The following is an 18,695-nucleotide window of genomic DNA, read 5'->3' on the forward strand; positions in this document are numbered from 1 at the left end:
TTCCCCATGAGGGTGATGAGACACTGGCACAGGTTGCCCAGGGAGGTGGTGGAAGCCTCATCCCTGGAGGTTTTTGCAGCCAGGCTGGATGTGGCTGTGAGCAACCTGCTGGAGTGTGAGGTGTCCCTGCCCATGGCAGGGGGGTTGGAACTGGATGATCTTTGAGGTCCCTTCCAACCCTGACAATTCCATGCTTCTGTGATTCTTTGCCTCAGTCTTTAGTATTAAGACAAGTTTTTCCTGGATACCCAGCCCCCTGAGCTGGAAGATAGGAATGGGGAGCAGATTGAAGCCCCCATCCTCCAAGATGAGTCAGTTAGTGATCTCCTTACACAAATCTATGGGGCTGGATGGTATACACCCAAGGGTTCTGAGGGAGCTGATACAAGTGCTCACCAAGCCACTTTCCATCATTTACCAGCAGTCCTGGTTAATTGGGGAGGTTCTGGCTGACAAGACATTGGCAAATGTGGTGTATATCTTCAAGAAGGGCCAGAAAGGAATTGTGGTGGGTTTAGGAATTGCCCCTCAACTAATTTGGAGAACTACCCCCTAAAATAAAATCACCAGACCAGCTCAGTTTGGGCTGGAAGCAAATGAAGCTCTATTTACAAGCAAACTACAATCTAGCAATATGAAATGCAATGAATATGTACCAAAGATACAATAGATGTACAATATAGAGATATTCACAATTTATAAACAACACAGAAACTCCTCAGAGCCCCCCTGGACAGGTTCAGGGGACTGTTCACATCCTCCCCCACTCCCTCCCCCCTTCCCATTACTTCACACAGGAGTCAAAACAGAGATCCCCTGGAAAGGCCATGAGAGAGAGAGAGAGAAGTTGCAAGCAGAAGTGACAGGAGAAGAAAAGAGAGCAAGAACTACTTCCGCCACTACTCTATATGCCCATTAGCAAGCCAATGAATATAGACCTTGTTATTTTCCTTTACATCCAATGGTAATTACTTTCAGTCTTTTTCAGTCAGGGACTAGACTAAAGTTCCCCTTTCCAACTGTAACAGAAATGTAAAGCCAAGTTCGAGAACTGATAGCTGGTGGCACTGCCCTAATTTGGTTTCACACATGAACACACACACTCTCTGTCTCTCTCTTCCCATTCCCCACCTCCTTCTGCTGATGCTCTGACAGATGACTTTCTTACTGAACTTACTTTTATGTTTTCTCTCACTGCTTTCTTCCTAGAGAAAGCATCACCCTCCTATGGACTGGATGTCATCAGTGCCTTTCCACTGTTATAAATGCCTACCTGAATCAATCCCCCAGCATTTCAGAGGCATGTGGCCAGAGGGTGTTAGCCTTACATTTCCTGTCTTTAGCTCAGCTAATGAAACTGTGTCTTCTTTTTCCCCTATGACTTTTTTTTTTTGCCTTGTCTACATCAACTGCTTCCCATGGAAGAGGTTGTTCTGTATTACTGGTCTGGAATCAAGTGTCTGGATGCCACAATGCCAAAACAGTTCTGGCAACTGAATTTTAATCTCCACAGTATAGGAATGCCTTTTTCCTGCTCAGAGTTTGTTCTGTATGTGCTCTTCATGTTTTAAAAAGATCAGGTGGATGTAAATTAAACAAAGCTCTTTTAAAGTGTGTTGGTTCCAACTTGCCAGAGTGCAAACCAAAGGAAGATCAAAATACGAAAAAAAAATGTTGTCAGGCTACTTAAGAACAGTAGGTCAGCTTTGGGTTTGTTTTATTTTACCAGGTTCCTGTTTCAGTTTGTTTTGTAACTGATTAATAGGTGGTGATAACTTCAGGCTTTCTTGACAGTTGTAGAAATAAAAGCTTGCTTTTAGAATGAGTGCTTAGGAAAGAGATTTAGGTGAGTCAAGAGCATTTAAGGGCATCCCTAGGAAATTCAAACCAGGAAAAAAAAAAAGTAATGAATCTCAGAAATAGATGTAAAACCTTGGCAGCTAGGAGAAAAGGGGAGAGGAAAGAGCCTGGAATTGTTTAGTACATAGAAGTATTCTGTCCAAGTAGAGGTCTGTGATGGTTACCACAAAGTTTCTTAACTCCAGAGGCTAGAGGATGTCCAGGAGGTGGACCAGGAAGTGTATTTCGTTCCCATAAGTCCTGCATCCCTATAAAACTGGCTGCAGTTTCAGTTTTCTTGCCTTTTTCCCTCCCTCTCTCCCGCTGGGAGGACACCCAGGCTGTTACCTCTTGCAGGGGAGGCCTGGTGTCAGCCTTGGCAATGCTGCCAGTGGGGCCTGGAGTGCCAAGATGAATTTTTGTTGCATCACAAGGGTGTGGTATGGGGGCTAGAGGGGCATGGAGGGGGGACACATGAAGTTTTGGGTTTGTTAGCCTGGTTTAAGGGTGGTTTGGGTGAAGCTTTGTCTTAGTGAGCCTCTGTGTTAAGCCGAGCCTATGGATTTTGGTGTATTTTGTGTGCTTTGTACTGTTGCATGTAGTTGTGAATGGCCTTTCCATTTAAACTTTCCAATCCTATCCAATCCTTTGTGTGAGCAATTTTCTTTTGCCCCTTTTGGAAGAGGTAAAAGATAAATCTGTCTCACTCTAAACTAAGACAAGATCTAGAAAGTGTAGCAGTGGTGCAAGTGACTGAGAGCTATAAATGCTGCTTTAAGCTTACTGAGAACACCTTAGAGTGCTTCTAGAAAGAGTGGTTTCTGTGGAAATGATGAGTGGAGGTTGAATGTTGAAATGTTGAAAGCATTTCCATTCAAAGTTGAACTTGTGTTGCATTCCATGAGAAGCATCTCTAGAAGATTTAAAGAGGTTTAGGATCAGGAATGGAAGGTAAATGTTACCTGTATCACTATAGGTCCTGATCAATGCTTGCTTTTGGGGGGCTTTGATGGGAGAGGGAAGAAAGTGTATTTCATCTTTCTCCTCCTTTTCACAGCTGCAGTTATTCCTGGTTTATGCTAGGATCAGATTGCCCTTCTGTTGTCAAGCATTCAGATCTTATCTCACTTTAATACCAGAGTGAAACTTCATCTGCCTTGCAGAGATAGGTAACTGCCATTTCCAGGTAAATGGCACTGAAATGTTTTACTGGGGTTAGGAAGAGAAAGTAGATGTAATTAAAGATGTGACTCATGAAGGCAAATTGGTGTTAACTTCAGGTGGTGGGATGGAAATAGAATCTACCTGCTTCTTGTTATGTAAAAAGGCCAGAAGCCTCAGCAACAGACCTCCTTCCTTCATGCCATGAAGTTGCATTTTGCTCACATCTTGAAGAATGTACAGGGAGCTTGGAGCAAGCCCATATTTTGATTACATATGAAAAAATAAAGTGCTTTGATCACAGAATCACAGAATGATAGGGGCTGGAAGGGATCTCCAAAGCTCATCCAGTCCAACCCCCCTGCCAGAGCAGGAGCACCTGGAGCAGATCACACAGGAACACAGCCAGGCTGGTCTTGAATACCTCCAGAGAAGGAGACTCCACAACCCCCTTAGTCAGTCTGTTCCACGGTTCTGTCACCCTCACAGGGAAAAAAAAATTCCTTCTGTTTCCATGGAACTTCCTATGCCTCAGCTTCCACCACTGCCCCTTGTGCTGGCATTGGGCATCACCCAGCAGAGCCTGGCTCCAGCCTCTGGGCACTGCCCCTGCACATCTTTAGCACCAGCAATGAGGTCACCTCTCAGGCTCCTCCTCTCCAAGCTACAGAGCCCTCAGCTCCCTCAGCCTCTCCTCATAAGGAAGATGTTCCACTCCCTGAATCATTTTGTGTGGCTCTGTGCTGGACACTTTCAAGTAGTTCCCTGAGGTCCTTCCTGACCTGAGGGGTCCAGAACTGGACACAATACTCCAGATGCAGCCTCACCAGGACTTTGATGGCCTAATTCCAGTCAGATTTTAACCTTGCATGTTAAGGAAAATCATTATGCACTCATAATTTACACTGGTGTGTAGTCAAGTTGTGAAAGGTTGTGTGTATGCTCCGTGCCAGTGCATATGGCAGCATACTTGAGCAGCCTGATTTAACCCAGGCAGTTTGCCTTAATCATTTGTGAAACTTGTAAGTAGTCTTGTAAGGGATTCCAGTGAATGGTTTTCATAGTCCAGCCAACTCCATAGTTTGTAGATGTTTAAAAACAATGTTTGCTGGTGCATTTTAACTAGCAGATTTGTAAGGGTAGGGTTGGTTTAACGTTTGGACATCTTTGTCAGGCACTTGTAAACACAGTCAATTTTATTTATTTAAAGCCTGGTGACCAGCTTGTTTGTGTCATCTCTGTATTGGCCAGATGAAATACCAAGATGAGTCAGAAGCAGAGATGAGAGTTAGCAAAGTTGCTAGAGTTGCTTATATCCTAGTCTGACAGAAGTCTAATTAGCAGTAAATGGTTTTATTAATGGAAATGGTTCTGGCTGTCCTTTCTGCCCTTACATGTTCTTCCTCTTGGGCAGCAGGGGTGTGTGTGTGTTAGACTGTGTGATGAATGAGATGAAGGAGCTGATGTGGAACGAGACAAATCTTTGCTTTGTCCTTAGTTATTTTCACTTAGATCACAGCCTCTTGTGCATTAATGTGTGCCTGCACGAGTGCTTTTGCAGACATGATGAAAGGAGAGCATTAGCAGTTTTCTGGAGCAATGGTGATATATGTCAGTCTGCAGCATTCTTCTACTTCCACTTGAGATGGAGCAAGGGCAGAAGACTATCCTATTATTTATTAGCAGTAATGTATAGTGCTAAAAGGTAATAAAAGCTGCCAGAGATCACAGGCTCACAGGATGTTAGGGGTTGGAAGGGACCTCTGGAGACCATCGAATCCAACCCCCCTGCTAGAGCAGGACCATGGAATCTAGTGCAGGTCACACAGGAAGGCATCCAGACAGGGCTGGAAAGTCTCCAGAGAAGGAGACTCCACAACCTCTCTGGGCAGCCTGTTCCAGTGCTCTGTCACCCTCATGTTGAGGTGGAACCTCCTGTGCTGTAGTTTCTATCCGTTGCCCCTTGTCCTATCCCAGGGTGCAAGTGAGCAGAGCCTGTCCCCTCCTTCTTGACCCCCAACCCTCAGATATTGATAAACATTGATTAAGTCCCCTCTCAGTCTTCTCCTGTCCAGACTAACCAGCCCCAGGTCTGTCAGCCTCTCCACATAAGGCAGTGCTCCAGTCCCTTCATCATCCTGTAAAACAGTTAAACTAACTAACTAAATGATAATGTACAATAAATAAAAGTCATTTTAAAGCTGTGTGTTTCTTTAATACTGTATTGAAATGAGTGTTTGGTTTTAACCCTGGATGAAGAACTGATGTTGTTAGATGTCATTTGCAGCAATATTTTTTTCACCAGTATGAAGGAAATCTCTTTAGCATAATTGTTATGGGTTACTACTTTTACTGATTGCTTTTTCTATTCAGGATTTCCACAGACAGTAAAGATAAATCCTGTTTTTAAGGGGACGTGCTCAAATACACTGATCTCTTCACTGCTCCTATACAATTGTTTGGACAAATGATTAATTTTTATAGTAATAACTAGATATTTTTTAATATGGGTTAAAACTCTGAATTTAAAAATTAATATTAAAGAATGAAAACAACATTTGCAAATCAGTTTTTATATACATACCTCAATGCCTACTTTTCTGTTAGCTCTTGGCAGAACAGGGATGTTCTTTCCCCTTCCCCTTCTTTTTCTGCAGATCTTCTCTCCCACAAGAGTGATTTAGGAGGCAATATCCAAAATAGTGAGATGTTTGCCTCATTTTAAGAGCTTTGAAATAGGGCTTAGGAGACGATATAGAATAGACTCATAGGATCATAGAATGGTCCAGGCCAGAAGGGACTTCCAAAGCTCATCCAGTCCAACCTCCCTGCACTCACCAGGGACATCCCCAACTAGATCAGGCTGCCCAGGGCCTCCTCCAGCCTCACCTTCAATATCTCCAGGGAAGGAGCCTCAACCACCTCCCTGGGAAACCTCTTCCAGTGTTCCACTACCCTCATAGTGAAGAACTTGTTCCTCACATCCAATCTCAATCTGCTCTGCTCTATTTTGAAGCCATGGTCTCTTGTGCTGGTTTGGGGCCAGACAGATCCTCTCTTGCCCCGAGAGGGACAAAAGAATGACACTGACACAAACGGATTGGAGAGTGATGGAAAGTTTAAATGGAAAAGCAATTGGTGAAACTACAAAAACTACAAAGCATAGTGGCAAAGAATCCCGAAGTGTACCAAATCCCTTTTACAACACCCAAAGACCTCCCAGCTCTCCCCTTCTCCCCACCTGAGGGTCTACCCAAAACCCCCAGGGCTCTTTCTTCCCCCCGCCACTGCTAGGCTGCTCTCAGGCTGGCCAGGGCTGAGACTGCCCCAACCCCCCCACACCCTCCTTCCTCCTCCTGGCATTAGGCCTAGACAGGTCTAAGAAGCCTTGAGATACTTTCCCACCATTACCCAATAGGGAGCATCTCCCACGGAGCAGAGAGGGAAGAAAGAGGAAAAGAATGACTTTGCAGATGGACTTACAGGGCACAGGATTTCTGGGTAGAAATAGGCTGATTCCTGCATCCACCTTATTGGATTGGACACTCAGGACACTGGAGGTGTACCTTATGTGGCAGTAGCGTTAGGCACCCAGCCTGGACTGCCACATCCCTCATCCTGTCCCTGCAGGCCTTTGCAAACAGTCTCTCTGCAGCCTTCCTGTAGCCCCCTTCAGGTACTGGCAGGCTGCTCTTAGGTCTCCCCAGAGCCTCCTCTTCTCCAGGCTGAACACCCCCAGCTCCCTCAGCCTGTCCTCATAACAGAGCTGCTCCAACCCCCTGAGCATTTTCATGGCCCTCCTCTGGATCTGCTCCATCCTAAATTGTAAGATGTTTGCTTCATTTCAAGAACGTTTAAATAAGGTTTAGGAGGCCATATCCTAAATTGTAAGATGTTTGCATCATTTTAAGAGCTTTTAAATAGTTAGGCAGCTTAGCTTAATTGTAAAGGACAGATCCTGCAGTTCGTAGTATGATTAAAAGTTGTGTAGTAGTATAAGTAGTATTACAACACTGTAGTGTTGTATAATTAAAATAAAAAGTTGTTCCCAGCAACTTTTGGGTGAATAGCACACACAAAAGAAGTCTCATAACATGGGGAGAGATAAGAATAATCTATTGATGCCCAATGCCAGCACAAGGGGCAGTGGTGGAAGCTGAGGCATAGGAAGTTCCATGGAAACCTGAGGAAATTTTTTTTCCCTGTGAGAGTGACAGCACACTGGAAGAGGCTGCCCAGGGGGGTTGTGGAGTCTCCCTCTCTGGAGCTATTCAAGAGCTGCCTGGATGTGTTCCTGTGGGATCTGCTCTAGGTGCTCCTGCTCTGGCAGGGGGGTTGGACTGGATGATCTTCCAAGGTCCCTTTTGGCCCCTGATATTCTGTGATTCTGTGATTTCCCTGAGGCTTGCATCATCACTTTAAAGAGTAAGTGGCTTGCTTTTGCATGAGAGATTTCAGACTCATAAAATCACAATTTACATATACAGTATTAATTTGGTTAGCAGAGGAAATTGGTTTTGTATCAGATGTGTGTTTAATATTTTTTGTTCATAGTTAAGCTACAGAAATACTACTCACTAGTATTTACCATAGAGAAAAAGGGCTACTTAATTGATTTTTTTTTTTTTAAGTTTTAATACCTGTCATTTGTAGCAAATGAGAATATTGCCATGTACTTTGTCCCTGAGCTTGTGTTTGCTTTCCCAGCTTTTCTTTTTCTCAAGAGCTAACTTTCTTGAATAGTGCTGCCAAACTTTTAGAAGCCTCCTGTTGAGGTAAATGTTCAAGTCTGGGCATAAATCACTTTACAGCTGTGGCAGTTTTAGGCTGATGCCTAGGAAATTTTCCACAGATCTCGAGTAGAAAGTGGTAGAATGTAAATAAATTACCCTTGGATGTAAAGGGAAAATAATTATAAGGTCTAAATAATCCCTTTGGTCTGATAACTAACAGAAAGTTGGTTGTAGAAACTATTTCTGTCTCTTTCTTTTCAGCTTCTTTGCTGTAGCAGATACCAGCTGGTAGCTTTTTCTTGGCTGTTGCTGACCTTGGCTGCATTCTAGTTGTGGCTAAGTACTAACAAGATACTCTCTGCTCTTCTCTTTCTCTTTTCCCTTGTGCAGGGAAGAAGGGGCTGGAGTGGGGGAAGCTATTGGTAACCCCCTGGTTTTGTCCAGGGGGATCCTTGTGTTGTTTATAAATTGTAAGTACATGTAAATATTGTATATTTTGTACATATTAATTCCATTTCACGTTTCTAGATATTAGTTTGCTTGTAAATAGAGCTTCATTTGCTTCCATGCCACTGAGCTAGTCTGGCAATTTTATTTTGGGGGTCATTCTCTCAGATTAGTTGGGGGGGTAATTTCAGCTTGTATTTGTATTCACTGTATGAAAAGGTCTTAGGAAATCTGAGAGTGTGCAATGCTTACTTTGCATCCCTTTGGTGTTTAGAGTAGAAAACAGGCATCCAAGTTCCAGAGGTTTCTTGTACAAGGGTATGTGTGCTTCACTAGGCAGCAATGCCATGTGCAAGTTCTCCTTTCTGGTGAATTCTGTCTTTCACCATAAGCAGATCCTTAGGTTCACCAGGAAGCATGGCCATAACCTCAAGGTTTTGGCCTTTTCCTGAAACAGAAGCTGCTGAAAAACTAAGAACTGGGGAATCTTAGAGCCCAGACTTACAACTTTTACCAGTGAAGTAAGATCTACAGACAGATGAAGTTTGGATCCAGTCACCTAAGAGTCTCTCTCTATCAAAGCTTAAAAAAGGGTTGAGCCATTTGTCTGTGGCTGGTGAGACAACCAGGATGCTTCTGAGAGCATCACCACAAAGAGCTGTGACTGCTATTACTGATATGGCACTTCAGTTTTCATATACAGTGAACAGAGATCAGAGGATCACAGGATGTGAGGGATTGGAAGCGACCTCTGGAGATCGAGTCCAACCCCCCTGCCAGAGCAGGACCAGAGAATCCAGCACAGGTCACACAGGAATGCATCCAGAAGGGGCTGGAAAGTCTCCAGAGAAGGAGACTCCACAACCTCTCTGGGCAGCCTGTTCCAGTGCTCTGTCACCCTCATGTTGAGGTGGAACCTCCTATGCTGGAGTTTATATCCATTGCCCCTTGTCCTATCACAGGGTGCAAGTGAGCAGAGCCTGTCCCCTCCCTCTTGACCCCCAGCCCTCAGATATTGATATCCCCTCTCAGTCTTCTCCTCTTCAGACTAAACAGCCCCAGGGCTCTCAGGCTTGCCCTGTAAGGCAGTGCTGCAGTCCCTTAATCATCTTTGTAGCTCTCTGTTGGACTTTCAAGTAGATCTCTGTCCCTGCTGAACTGGGGAGCCCAGAACTGGATGCAATATTCCAGGTGAGGTCTCAGCAGGGCAGAGTAGAGGGAAAGGAGAACCTCCCTGGCTCTGTTGGACACACTCCTCTGAATGCCCTCCAGGACCCCCTTGGCCTTCTTGGCCCCCAGGGCACATTGCTGTCCCATGCAGAACTTGTTGCCCACCAGCACTCCCAGGTCCTTCTCCTTGGGGCTGCTCTCCAGCAGATCCCCTCCCAACCTGTCCTGCTGCAGTTTATTCTTCCCAGATGCAGGACTCTGCACTTGTCCCTGTTGAACCTCATTAGGTTCCTCTCTGCCCAGCTCTCAGTCTTTCCAAGTCTCACTAAATGGCCTCACAGCCTTCAAGTGTCTCAGCCAAGCTTCCCAGTTTGGTATTAGCAGCAAACTTAAGGATGAGATGAAACTACTGGAATCTCTTCACATACATCAGAGTCAAATCACCTTATCAGTCATTGCTGACTGTCTTAAAGCTAAAATTCAGGATGCTATAGTCCTCTGTGTAAAAGCTCTGATAGGCAAATCCATAGATAACAATATTAGAGGGCAGGATGAAATTCTTTGAAGCTGCCACATGTTAGGTTTGTGTTCACTTAAGCTCACTAAGCTGAGAGAAGAATGCAGATGGAAAACTCAAGCAGACCAAAAGCATAGAATCATTAAGACTGGAAGGAATCTCAGGAAGTCTGTATTCCAACCCTTGTGGACAAAGCAGGATCAGCTCTAGCAAATTGCTCAGGACTATGGCCAGTTGTTTTTTTTTTTTTTTCTATCTTCATGGAAAGGAACTCCATAACCTTTCTAGGCAACCTGTTTCAATGTTTAATCTCACAGTAAAAAAGTGTTTTCTTGGTATCTAAGTTGAATTTCCGCTATACTAGTTTCTGTCCATTGCCTTTCTCTCCATTGTGCCCTTTATCTGGGCTCAATTCTTTACACCGTCAGATGTGTGTATACACATTGGACAGATACCTCCTGAGCATTCCCTTCTCCAGCACTTTGGGCTTCTCCTCATGTCAGATGCTCCAGACTTTTAATCATCTGTGTAGCCCTTTGCTGGAGCCTCTCCAGTATGTCTTTCTCACACAGAGGAGCCCAGAACTGTATCCTTCACTCCAGCTGCAGTCTCACCAGGGGGAGAGGGGAGCAGAGGGGAAGGATCACTTCCCTTGACCTGCTGCATGGAGGATACCATTTGCCTTCTTTGCTGCAAGGGCACATTGATGGCTCTTGTTCAACTTGGTGTCCACCAGGACATGTCTACCTAGACTACCACGTCTTTTTCTCCACAGCAGCTTTTGGACAGGTCCACAGCATGTACTGGTTCTTGACATGGTTCCTCCCCAAGTGCAAGACTTTGCATTTCCCTTTTGTTTTGAACTTCTGTTAGCCGCTTTTCCAGCTGATCAGTGTCCCTATGGATGGTAGCACAGGCATCTGATGGGTTGTTAGCCACACATCCAAACTTGTGTACACTGTGCACTTGCTGGGAGTGTACTTAGTCCCCTCATTCAGGTCACAGATGAGGACATGGAACTGTGCTGGCCACCGTATCAGCCGCTGCGAAGTGACTGGCACCCAGCTGGGCTTCATTCTGCTGATCACAACCTTTTGAGCCTGGTAGTCTATAGTCACTGTGCACTGCACCTCAGAGGCTGTTTACCTGGTCTATATTTCTGGACTTTGCCTATAGATGTTATATGGCAAGGTGTTGAAAGCCTTCTTAAAGTCAAGCTAAACCTCATCTGATCTCCCTTCATCCACTGAGCCAGTCAGCTTCTTACACTAGACTTTAAGATCAGTCAGGCCTGATTTTTTCCCTTCATATATCCTGCTCAGGGGCTGAGGTAAGGACTGGCCTCAGAGGGTCTTCCTTCTTGAAGACAGGAGTGACATTTGCTTCCTCCCACACCTTGGGAAACCTCCCCCTGCTGCTGTGTCCTTGCAAAGATAACATACCCTCAGTAAACTTTAAAAATAGCATTGGGGCCATTTAAAATTCTGGTTCCTTGCCCTTTTAGAGGTAAAATGAGGCTGGTGTTTCACAGTTGTGAGTTGCTCCTCCTCAGCTGCTGTCATCAATGATAAAAGAGTTATCAGTGTTAAAGCAGCAATTTTACACCACTTTGTGGGTTTCTTTAAATAGACTCCTGTGACTTACACTTAGTCCTTGTACTAGGGAAGGTGTAGAACATTTTGCAGTACAAAATGCTTCCTAGAATAAAATACTCTTTAAGATTTTCTATGATAAAATATTATTCCTTTTTGTCCTGTTTGTTTGTTTGTTTGTTTTTTACCTTGTGTATTCACTTACAAAGATGTTAATGAAATGACTACTCAAGGTAGTCTAATGATTTGTGGAGTGGAGAGAATTCTTCTTCCATCTTCTTTTGAGAATTCCCTTATTCCTTTGTCTGCACTTGGTGACATAAGTAGTCAGAATTTCATGCCTTGTCATTATTTTGCTCCAGTGAAAGCAATTCTTCAGTTTATTAACCCCTTAAAAATTCTTCCCTGTCTCTTTCCCTAATACTTGCTGATGTTGGGAAGACTTTTGTCTGTGACTAATAAAATAATTGGTTCCTCTTCTCACAGCAACCTAAAAAGGATTTGTGGGCTTTGTCTGATCTGAGCCATCATTCACAAGTTGAAACATGTCTTAATATTCCTGTGTGATCAGACTGGTAGTGGGAAGCTACAAGCATAGCATTATTGGTGCTAATACAGTCCTTCAGGTTTTCTCATCTGTAAGTAACTCACTGATGGCTTTTGTTTGGGATTGTGTAATAAGTGAACTCTTTCCCCCCCTATTGTTCTCTTTGTTTCCATTTCCATCTCTACAGAGCCAGAATAAAAGCATACTGGATTTTATTTTTACAAATAATAATAAAAAAACCCCCACCAACAAAACCTCAAAGTTTTAACTCTCAGTTAAAACATTTTACTGCACTGTGGAAATATGAAAATTAGTGAAATTCTTTACCTTAAGGTAGAAGGAAGCATGATAGGATTTGTAATCTGGAAGCAATCCATATATACATGGAGCAGTCATTGTAGTTTTACCAAAGGGAAGTCATGTTTGACCACCTTGATAGCTTTCTCTGAGGACATAAGCAGGTGGATAGATGATGGCAGAGCAGTGGATGTGGTTTGTCTTGATTTCAGTAAAGCATTTGACACTGGCTGCCACAGCATCCTTGCAGCTGAACCGAGGCAGTGTGGTCTGGAGGATCAGGGAGGGAGGTGGATGGGAACTGCTTGAAGGAAAGAAGTCAGAGAGTTGTGGTCAATAGGATGGAGTCAAGTTGGAGGCCTGTAACCAGTGGAGTCCCTCAGGGTCAGTACTGGGACCAGAGCTGTTCAATCCATTCATCATTGACCTGGATGAGGGCACAGAGAGCACTGTCAGCAAGTTTGCTGAGGACACCAAACTGGGAGGAGTGGCTGACACAGGAGGGTTGTGCTGCCAGTCAGCCAGACTGAGACAGGCTGAGAGCTGGGCAGGGAGAAATGGAATGGAATTGAACAGGGGCAAGGGTAGAGTCTTGCACCTGGGAAAGAACAACCCCAGGGAGCAGGAGAGGTTGGGGACTGACCTGTTGGAAGGTAGTGAAGAGGAAAAGGCCCTGGGGGTCCTGGTGGATGGGAGGTTGACCATAAGCCAGCAATGTGCTCTGGTGGCCAAGAAGGCCAATGGCATCCTGGGGTGGGTTAGAAGGGCTGTGGTTAGGAGGTCAAGAGAGGTTCTCCTCCCCCTCTACTCTGCTCTGCTGAGGCCACATCTGGAGTATTGTGTCCAGTTCTGGACCCCTCAGTCTAGGAAGGACCTCAGAGAACTGCTTGATAAAGTACAGTGCAGGGCCACAAAAATGCTTAGGGGAGTGGAACATCTTCCTTATGAGGAGAGGCTGAGGGAGCTGAGGGCTCTGTAGCTTGGAGAGGAGGAGCCTGAGAGGTGACCTCATTGCTGGTGCTAAAGATGTGCAGGGGCAGTGCCCAGAGGCTGGAGCCAGGCTCTGCTGGGTGATGCCCAATGCCAGCACAAGGGGCAGTGGTGGAAGCTGAGGCATAGGAAGTTCCTTGGAAACTGGAGGAAGAAATTTTTTCCCTCTGAGGGTGACAGAAGGCTGGAAGAGGCTGCCCAGGGGGGTTGTGGAGTCTCCCTCTCTGGAGCTATTCAAGAGCTGCCTGGCTGTGTTCCTGTGTGACCTGCTCCAGGTGCTCCTGCTCTGGCAGGGGGGTTGGACTGGATGAGCTTTGGAGGTCCCTTCCAGCCCCTGACATTCTGTGATTGTGTGATATATCCCTGAAGGGCTAGATGCACAGCTCTTGTACAGTGTCCTGGTGTTTGAAATCTGTTATTTAAAATATGTCCTATGTCAGTTAATTTCTGAACAGCAATCAAAGGAGGTGCAGTGTATTCTTTGTAGTCAAAATGCTTTAAGCCTCTGCAAGTGTTTAGAACCAATGATCTATAAATGGACTTTTATAGCTTCACAAGTCACTGTCTGACATCTGAGTACATGAAACATCCATGTACAGACTTATAGCATACCTGCTTAACATCATTAACACTTCATTTAGCCTGAGAGAAACTGAGGTGAGCCAGGTTGCAACACTTGGATTAGCACAGTGAAGAACACATCTTAGTTCCATCAGCCAGCTGATCTCTAATAAATGGACCTGGACTGCTTTGCCATCTTCAGTTTTTGTTCTGTCTGGGAGGACAGCAGTGAGGCTGAAGAAGTGGAATGGTTTTGCTCTGCTGCCCTTGGACAAGTAGAAGAACAGCTATGACAGGGCCCAAGTGTTTCTGTATCAGCAGTGGCAGTGAAGGTATGTTGGTGGCAGGCTGGTAAGCTTCATGTTCTGGGGGATGCTGGGGGCTGCAGTAAGTGCATCCCTGTTTTAGGATGTACCCAGAAGCTGTTGACTAGAGATTCACAGGATGAGAGGCTCACAGGGTGTTAGGGGTTGGAAGGGACCTCCAGAGATCATTGAGTCCAACTCCCTGCCAGAGCAGGACCATAGAATCCAGCACAGGTCACACAGGAACACATCCAGATGGGGCTTGAAATTTCCCAGAGAAGGAGACTCCACAACCTCTCTGGGCAGCCTGTTCCAGTGCTCTGTGAGCCTCACAGTGAAAAAGTTCCTCCTCATGTTGAGGTGGAACCTCCTGTGCTGGAGTTTCTATCCACTGCCCCTTGAATTCAGAGCTGTTGCTCAGCAGCAGTAACACTGTGATGATAATCCTGATATTCTCTCTCTTCCTGGCAGCAAAATCAAGCAAAACTGAGTGGTGCAGCAGGTGGTTTGAGTCATGAGTGTCTTGCTTTTAAATGCAGGCTTCTTTTTCTATGAAGTGGTAATGTATAAAAAAAATTAATTAGTTTTTTCCTTTCTCTTTCTTTTAGGACTCTTCAAGGATGGTTTCAAGCAGGTATAAAAGGTATGAGATCTTGATACACAACACATTGCTTTACATGTATAAAACTGTGACAGAAATAAAGCCAATGGAAGGGTTACTACTGTAGATCTTCTACCTCTCTACTGAACCTGCTGAGACCACAGCTGCAATCCTGTGTCCAGTTTTGGGCTCCCTAGTTCAAGGGAGACAGAGACCTGCTGGAGAGAGTCCAAGGGAGAGCCAGGAGGATGCTTAGGGGACTTGAGCATCTGCCCTGTGAAGAGAGACTGAGAGCCCTGGGGCTGTTTAGTCTGGAGAAGAGAAGGCTGAGAGGGGATCTGATCAATGTCTCTCAAGAGCTGAGGGGTGGGTGTCAAGTGGAGGGGGCCAGGCTCTTTTGGGTGGTGCACAGGAATAAGCCAAGGAACAATGGAGACAAACTTGACCAGAGAAGGTTAGAGAAGGTTTCAGCTCAACATGAGAAGAAACTTCTTTACAGTGAGGGTGACAGAGCCCTGGAGCAGGCTGCCCAAAGAGGTTGTGGAGTCTCCTTCTCTGGAGCCTTTCCAACCCCACCTGGATGCATTCCTGTGTGGCCTGCCCTGGGTGATGCTGCTCTGGCAGGGGGGCTTAGACTGGATGATCTCTTGAGGTCCCTTCCAACCTCTGATATACTGTGAGACTGTGATACTGTGTACTTTGCTGCATCTCTCAGGTCCTTAAGCCAAAAGCAGTAGTGGACCTGAGAGATGCAGCAAACTGCTCTCTGTTAGTGTTTTAAAATAAACTGACTCTCAGTATTTTTGCTGTGTCTTCCAAGTGCAGAAGAGTTTCCTAAGGAAATATCTAACTTGACTACACATTACCTAGGTGCTAGCAGTTTCACAGTTAATTTATAAACCACTGTCTTCTGAAGCTTAATGCAGGAAGATAATTTTGTTACTCTCTACAGTAATATAAACAGAAATAGCTATGGTTTTGTCATATTACTGTCTCAGTTGAAGGGAATACTGCCAAGATGTAGCAGGCCCTGTTTGTTATTTGTCTTTGAGCCAAGTGTTACCCTGGTCATTACTCAGATTCTTGAGTCAGAAGAATATTTAGGAGGTTTTTGATGCTCCTGACCAATGAGGGTGGTGGAGCACTGGAGCAGGTGGCCCAGGCAGGTAGTTGGGGCCCCATCCCTGGAGATAGTCAAGGTGAGGCTCAACAGGGCTCTGGGCAACCTGATCTAGTTGAGGTATTTACTGCAGAGGGGATTTGACTGGATGACCTTTGGAGGTCCCTTCCAACCCAGACCATTCTGGGATTTTATTATCTGTAATGTGTGAATTTTTTGTCTGTGTGGTATTGAAATGACAGAGCTATCACAGTGACTGGGAGAACAGAATGGTAGCCTGGGCTCTAAAGTACCTCAGCTGAAGCAAGGCTTTTGTGTGAACTTTTTTGACACACGAACATGTTCTCTTTCAGGTATCATTCACTCAGGGAAAATGTGTAGGTGTTTTATTAGGTAGGTGGCATTGAGTGCACCCTCAGCAGGTTTGCTGATGACACCAAGCTGTGTGGTGCAGCAGACAGGCTGGAGGGAAGGGATCCATCCAGAGGGACCTGGACAGGCTGCAGAGCTGGGCACAAGCCAACCTCAGGAGGTTCAACAAGACCAAGTGCAAGGTCCTGCAGCTGGGTGGAGGCAATCCCAAGCACAAATCCAGGCTGGGCAGGGACTGGCTGGAGAGCAGCCCTGAGGAGAGGGACTTGGGGGTGCTGGTGGATGAGAAGCTCAACAGGAGCCAGCAGTGAGCACTTGCAGCCCAGAGAGCCAAGCAGAGCCTGGGCTGCAGCAAGAGAAGTGTGGCCAGCAGGGCCAGGGAGGGGATTTTCCCCCTCTGCTCCACTCTGGTGAGACCACACCTGGAGTACTGTATCCAGTTCTGGAGCCTCTATGACAAGAGGGATATGGACATGCTGGAAGGTGTCCAGAGAAGGGCCAAGAGGATGAGCAGAGGGCTGGAGCTGCTCTGCTATGAGGACAGACTGAGGGAGTTGGGGCTGTTCAGTCTGGAGAAGAGAAGGCTCCAAGGTGACCTTCTTGTGGCCTTGCAGTATGTGAAGGTGGCTCCAAGAAAGCTGGGGAAGAACTTTTGAGGGTGTCAGGGAATGACAGGACTGGGGGGAATGGAATAAAGCTGGAAGTGGGGAGATTCAGGCTGGATGTGAGGAAGAAGTTCTTCCCCATGAGAGTGGTGAGACCTGGAATGGGTTGTCCAGGGAGGTGGTTGAGGCCCCATCCCTGGAGGTGTTTAAGGCCAGGCTGGATGAGGCTCTGGCCAGGCTGCTGTAGTGTGAGGTGTCCCTGCCCATGGCAGGGGGGTTGGATGATCCTTGTGGTCCCTTCCAACCCTGACTGATTCTATGATTCTAATTAATCTGTGTGTATATCCTGGCTTGTAAGAGCAGGTGCAAAGACCACCTGTAATTATCTAAATTGTCTTCACTGGTGTATTTTTCACTCCTCAGACTTTTTCACCTATAGAATCATGGAATGTTTTGGGTTGCCATGGACAGGGTCACCTTCCACTAGGTCAGGTTAGTTGAGTTCCAACTGGACATGGAACATTTCAGTGATGGGGCATCCACAGCTTGTCTGGGCAAGCTGTTTCAGTGTCTCACAACCCTCCTTGTGAAAACAATAATGACCTGTCCTGTTATGCTTTAGATTTGTTAGTATGGTGCTGTTCTTCATCTTGGTATTCCTGGATTCTCATGAACCTATTTGAGTGCTCTGGGGTTCTTCTGCTGTGGGTTTTTTGTATAATGACTTTGTCATTGCAGAATGGGTGGGCATACTGTCACAAGGTTAACAACTATGTAATTTAATGATTGATTACTTTCTTATTAATTAAACCTATTTGAGCTCAGTCTCCATGTTTGCTTCAGTCCTTGCATGGAATTTCATTGCCATTTTTATCTGCCAAATACTTAGTGGTGTGTGTCATAGTGGTTTGTGGCTTTTCATAAGCCTTATCTTTGCTCTCTGTTCACATGCTGTATGCACTCCCTTGCAAAACCTCCCACCCCTACAGAAAGAATGCATTATTTACCAGAAATTCTCAAGTAATTTTCCTCCATATTTACTACTTCTGCTTCTTCTCTTTTGCCTTCTCTCTCTTCTAGAGCTGTTCCTCATCAGAAGTGGCATCTCTTCTCTCTCCATTGTTTTTCACTGGTTTCCATTGCCTAGCCCAGCTAGACACCCTCTCCTCTCTCCCCCTTACAACCTTATATTTTTTTCCCAGCCCAGCTAGACACCCTCTCCTCTCTCCCCCTTACAACCTTATATTTTTTTTCCTAGCCCAGCTAGACACCCTCTCCTCTCTCTCTCTTACAACCCTATATATTTTTATTCACTGGTTTCCACTGCCTAGCCCAGCCAGAGACCCTTTCCTCTCTCCCCCTTACCACCTTATATTTAACTGCTGAGGTCCTCATCTTCTCTTGTATTTCTGTTTTCTTGGAGGTTTTTCCTAGTTTGCCTCCATCCTCTATCTGCCATCTAGTCCTGGCTTACTGATGGCCATCCTGGGCTTTCCAAACCCTTTTCCCTTGCCACATAGCTGTTTTCATGTCTATATTGAGATGCTCAGCCTCCTGAACCTAACAAGATGAGCAAGTGAAGAGCAGAGAAAAAGGATCTGTGCTTTGTGCTCTCACAGAATTGCTACTTTCTTGGTATGTTCCAGGACACAAGGAACTGCAGAGATTCTCCTACCTATTTAATCAGACACACTGGCTGCTTTGCCACTTATGGAGGCAGCAATCCATGGTTAAACATTTCTGTGACACTGCTGAGAACCCACTTTCCCTGAGTGTCCATTGACTGGAAGACATGTTTACAAATGTGCTCTGCTGGCTGCTCTTGTGTTATTCTACTT

The 18,695-nt window shown here is 45.5% G+C and overlaps 1 protein-coding gene across 1 annotated transcript in view; it reads left to right on the top strand.

Moving 5' to 3' along the window:
* PAWR (pro-apoptotic WT1 regulator) overlaps positions 1-18,695 on the top strand; it is a 105,480-nt gene that overhangs the window by 73,334 nt on the left and 13,451 nt on the right. The window contains exon 3 of the mRNA XM_054399840.1: positions 14,768-14,802. Coding sequence (XP_054255815.1) covers positions 14,768-14,802 — 35 coding nt within the window. The remainder of the gene's footprint in view (positions 1-14,767; positions 14,803-18,695) is intronic.

The sequence above is a fragment of the Indicator indicator genome, chromosome 3 (assembly GCF_027791375.1).
Source record: "Indicator indicator isolate 239-I01 chromosome 3, UM_Iind_1.1, whole genome shotgun sequence".
Lineage (NCBI taxonomy): Eukaryota > Metazoa > Chordata > Aves > Piciformes > Indicatoridae > Indicator > Indicator indicator.